General features: G+C 42.7%; 1 protein-coding gene across 1 annotated transcript in view; it reads left to right on the forward strand.

Annotated features, from left to right (window-relative positions):
* Positions 1-1278: 1278 nt before the first annotated feature.
* Positions 1279-5418, forward strand: part of LOC116843010 (nephrin) — a 36531-nt gene continuing 32391 nt past the window's right edge. The window contains exon 1 of the mRNA XM_032812974.1: positions 1279-1480. Within this exon, the coding sequence (XP_032668865.1) occupies positions 1471-1480 (10 nt within the window). The 5' untranslated portion in view covers positions 1279-1470. The remainder of the gene's footprint in view (positions 1481-5418) is intronic.

Here is a 5418-nt window from a genome sequence, read left to right on the forward strand (position 1 = left end):
CGGAAATCTAATTTCTCCTGATGTGTGTGAATCTCGCGAAAGTGCAAATGTGGAAGTTTGAGTTTCGTTCGACTCCAATCGGACCTTACATTGCGACACGATTTCTAGTTTTAAACTATCGGAAGCTCTTATAAAAATTCGTCGAATCGTCGATGATTTCAGCTCGGCTTGAAATCACTATACAAACACGGAATAAAATGATTATCTTAAATGTGACGGCAAATGATGAGTAATAACGGTAAATATCCTCATAGAACATGGCATATATCGTTTCGTTAATATCGATAAAAGAAATTTAATTAAGAATCTAACTAACTTCAGTAAACTTTCAATACACATGATGTCTGAACTTAGGAACGTTATGAACTACAAAAATTGTTTTTGGTGATGCAAATTAGTATAAAATATGTACTAAATAATGTAGCAGGTCCGATTTATGATTCTGCTGGTTTGGTCCTGCTAACTTTAAAAAGATAAAATTAGCGCGGCGCTAATTGACTAATTACGGCACGTTAACTAACCGTCGAATGCTATACGTATGTGTGTGTGTGTGTGGACAGGACTTTCGATACTCTCTATCCTGATAACTTCTATCCTATACAGCACAAAAGTTTCAAAAAGCTTTCGGAAAGGTTTCAGAAACATTGAAACTTTCTGAGATCTTTCTGAAAACTTTTCCAAACTTTTATGCTACATACGCCTCGAAGATCTGGAATATTCCTTGTTCGTCGTGATTTGTCCGATTGACAGAGTGTATTCGTTATTGACGGCCAGATGACAGTTAACGATTCGCGCTTGACAAAAAAGTGACTTTGCCTTTCACTCAAGAAGGCGCCCATTGTTTTGGGACTTTCGCGCGTCGTGCACTTCTCCACGCATAACGGATCGGCGAACAATACGCCCTCTTGTGGAATACCGGTGCTTTAGTTGCGATCCCGCCGGTTGCTTATAATGGGTGTTTCCGAAATGTCCAGGGTTGAGTCAAGTTGAGTTAGTCCCACTATAGTATCCGTTACATATACTATAGTGAAACTAACTCAACTCGACCCAACTCTGGGTATTTCGGAAGCATCCTATATCTCCATGGCGTTCGGAAACGTCACCCAAGTGTACCCGTTACGTTGGAGTGAGCGAGATATAAGAGTGAGATAAAAAGAGAGGAAGAGTACTCGAATGACGTTTCCGAACGCAGCCCAAGAGTATCCTACAGATGGCGCCTCTGAGTGTTTCCATTTATGACGAACAAGATCCAGAATTTTCCGCCGGCTTTTGAAATATTCGATCGCCTCGATCGAAGCCTCATCGGTTAGAAGCCTCGTGTTAGTTAAACCGCATTTGTCGCATTTATCTTTCGGGTACGTGTGTCAGTGAATATTCGGGAGCACGCCAAGCAGTCGGGAACAGGATGCTGAATCGAAAAACCGAAACGGCGAACGCGGGGACGCCGAGACGCGGGCAGCGTTACATCATATGTCTCCAGGTGTGTCGTTATTTGTCACACGGAATATTTCCAATTTCGCCAGATGTTTCTCGAATTCATCAAATATAAAGAGATATCTTTAATCGAAATTTAGGACCTATTACTGGCATTCATTCACGTAAGATAACCTACAATTTTATACCTCGAGATACTCGGCTCATCAATTTTCTCACGAATCTCTCAGATCTGTTTGAAATTTCACAACATTTCACGTAGAACTAAAATTTCGTGACTCAGGAAATTATAGACTCATCTAAGATTCCCCAGATAGCATAGATAGCTTCAAAAAGAATTCAGTTGTATGTCACAAATTCTGAGTTCATTTTCGTATGTAAAAAGAATTCTTCAGAGAAAAGAAGTCAGTGGAAAGAATTCTTTTCTTCAGTTCAGTGGAAAGAATTCTTTTTACACCTAAAAATATACTCAGAATTGGTGACATATGACGGAATTCTTTTCAGTCAGTATCTTTGACTTTTCCCGACCAAGACTTCTCGCATAGTCTTCTCGAAGAATAAAAATTATAGAATACCTTGTTTTCTTAGATATCCAATGTCTTATTTGAAATAATCAAAATATGTTATATTTTATATATTTTCGAATTAAAATTCTCAGCGTTGCTTTTTATACCGTAGAAGACTATGCTGAGGCGTTTCGCGTGTCACTTTTAATTCTTCTAACCTTTTCACGGAGACCGCCGTTATATGGCACGTGCTCTGAGAGAAACAAAAATAGCAATAATCTCGTCGCAAATTAGTGAGAGCGCGCGAAATGTAAATGTCAACGCGGTTAAATTCACTGACCGAAGGGAGAAAAATATGGATCGGCGGTGGCTATCGCGGGATCATAAAGAGTAGATTAACGTGCAGAGGGTAGATTTTATTCTTTGCCTAGGAATGCGTGCTTCATGCGTCTGTTATACGTATAAATACGCGTGCGCTAATTTTACACTACCGTGTAATAAGGATTTACGCCATTCCCGCGTCAGGCAATGCACGACACTTGGGATATATCTCTATTCCGGGAACATATATTTTTGCATTACTGGCACACGAGTAGCGCCCATGAGGAAAAGCGTAAACGGAGGATAAGTACGTCACATTTTAAAAAGGTGCACCCTTCTGCGAATTAAATAAATAATCATGTCTATTTTATCCGACATGAAAAAAAACTATTGAAAAAATGTATCTATTTGCTCGCACTGTTTTTTTCTCTTCCCAATAAATGGCTAGTTTAAATAATAAAACGTCAGTTTTTTACGGAAATACGCACGAGTACTGACCATTTAGTGAAAACTTTGAGTGAGCTATGAAAATATTGACCCAACAAATACGAACGTTATTCAAACAATAAACACCCACCGGTGCCATTGATCATTGTTGACGATGGAAAATTTCAAAATATTTCTCTGCCTCAGAAAAAAAGATTGGGCTAAAAAAAAATATTGACGCAAAATATCTGAGTAATGTAGACAAGTGTTTTTCTCTCGTTTATTCGCGGATTGATTTTGAGCCGATTCATTTTCTTAGGCATTCTCTATGGAAGAGGAAGGAAAGAAAGCAAACCTCAGTCACTTCTGAGTCAGCTCAGATTTTTCTAAGAATTCTTATGCGCAATGAATACAAATAATTACACGGCACATAACATATTGAATTAATTCTAAAGACGCGGCGGTACACGAACATTCTATCTCTCTCTCCTCTTCTCGGTCTTTCTCTCTCTTTCTCTCTCTCTCCTCTCTGGTGGTTTTTTTCTTATGAGTTTTGCGATTGCGTGCGAGATTCGTAACGACAGGTGAACGAGCGCGCCTCCCAGGTTACGGAGCGTTTTTAATTACACCTAAACGCGTAACGAGGTAGTCGAGGTGTCGACATGCGCGGCTGAAAAATTCTCGACCCATATCTACCGATGCCGTTTCCAACCTGGTCGGAGGAGGGGACGGGCGGCGAAGGGGAACACTAAAAATAACGGGGCGAGTGTAAAGGCCGCGCACTCGAAGCACGCAAAGGTCGATTACAAGCAGAGCGGGCGAGTATCCAGGCTTCAAATCCTTCTGCATAATTCCGCACGCCGTCATCCGCGAAGCGTAACGTCCCGAAACTCGGGCCGTCACGGCAAACCTGCGACAGTTACCAACAACCGTTCCCTCATAATATTGTTAGCCGCGCTGCATCGTTGAGCTGGGCGAGATTAAACAAAAAGTCGACGTACGCTTATTGCGAAATAATTGTAGCGCGCGATATATAATTATTGCGCGCTGAATGCCGCGGTAAGACTCTCATTTGCCGTTCTTTTTCAACGATCGAGTTTCACCTCTAAAAGAGTCGTATTACACACCGAGATATGAAAGACTGTTGACCGCCATAGATAAAATTAAGTGAAACAAATGCAAATATCTGTTAAGAATATCGGGAAAAGATTTGTCTTTTTGCCCGTGTTTGATAAGAGATCCGTCTCACAATTAATTATTTGGACAACGATATTAATATGTTATCGTATTCGTCTGTCGCAGCCTAAGTTGTATTTGAGGAGAATCGGGGAATTGAAGAGACAGAGAGAAGCTATCTGTTGTTTCTGCTGAAATTATTCGTATCCACGGATTGGACAGTTGTTCAGAGAGAGATTAATTGTTTAGATAGCGCATTACCGACACTTGTTCCGATATCACACGTTTATTGTATTCGTGAAATTATCGATATTGAATATTGATTTGATTAGGTATATTCAATTGATTTAAATTCAAGACTCATGTTATCGAGTAGGAGAGGCGGTGCGTGCACGATTTTAATTAAAGCGCTTCTTTCGTTGCATTTAAAACGACATCTTGCCGATATTAATAATTAAATCCAACGACGAGAGAATTACAACGCAATTAGACGTGTAAAATCCAATTGTTGTTTCGAAATACGCGTCGCACGGTATATCTGCGTGACTATTTCGGAACGTCGCTTTAAGTACGCTTCGTCTTGTCTTTGCGTTTTCAGCGACGACCTAAAATTGCGATTGCCGCATAGAGAGCAAGAGAGAAAGAGAGAGAGAGAAAGAGAAAGGCTTATATGTTCGAATTCAATTACACATAAATACCCGGCGTGTACGAAGTCGCGCATGAATATTTTCGCGACGACGTAGTCGTTACGGAAACGCGCGTCTTGACAGGGGCGGCGTGCACACGATGAATCCGATCGATGATGCTGACCGAGCCGGCCGCGCGGCGCTTCGATTACCATCGAGCGAATATCCGCGGCGCAAAATTGCGGCCCGGGTTGCAATTACATCGTCCGCTCGCCGTTTCGAGCGGGATATTCTCGTGAAACATTTACACAACTACGTCCGTCTGTCCGCCGTAGAGCGCCAGGCGTGCGCGCTCGCTCGCTCGTTCACTCGCTCGTTCGCGGATGACGTGCAAGCTGCCGCATGAAAAAGAGATCAGCACAATGCGCATCATTATACGCGGTGGCGGTGGCCGATCGATCGGTCGTAATTTTGCGAAAAGAAGCGTGCCAAGGGCCGCGCGCGCGCTCCCGTTCGCGGTCGACGGGAGTCGCGCCGCGGATACGTTCGCGCCGTTTGCGAGGCGATCGCGGCCTGCGAGATATCGACCGGCGGCGCCGGCGCGCGCGATCATCGTTTCCATCCTCCTGCTTGGGATTCGATTTTTTATCTTTTAATTCACCGCACCGCGCGTCATTCCGTGTCATTTGACGCGATTTTATTTAATCCGGCCCTCATTTTCCGCCGTATTGTTTCACTCCAATTGCGTCTCGTCTCGCTTGATTTCACTTTACCTCCCCCCTGCTCCGTTACCGTTTTATTTCACCCGAATGTTATTTCAGCTTTGTTTTGTTCGGCGCATTTCGATTCGATTTTGCTTGAGCTCGACGTGTTTTATTCTCTCCCTCTGCCTCTCTCTCTCTCTCTCTCTCTCTCTCTCTCTCTCTCTC

The sequence above is a fragment of the Odontomachus brunneus genome, unplaced genomic scaffold, assembly GCF_010583005.1.
Source record: "Odontomachus brunneus isolate Ranch 3 - 2012 unplaced genomic scaffold, Obru_v1 Obru_scaffold_029, whole genome shotgun sequence".
NCBI classification, from domain to species: domain Eukaryota; kingdom Metazoa; phylum Arthropoda; class Insecta; order Hymenoptera; family Formicidae; genus Odontomachus; species Odontomachus brunneus.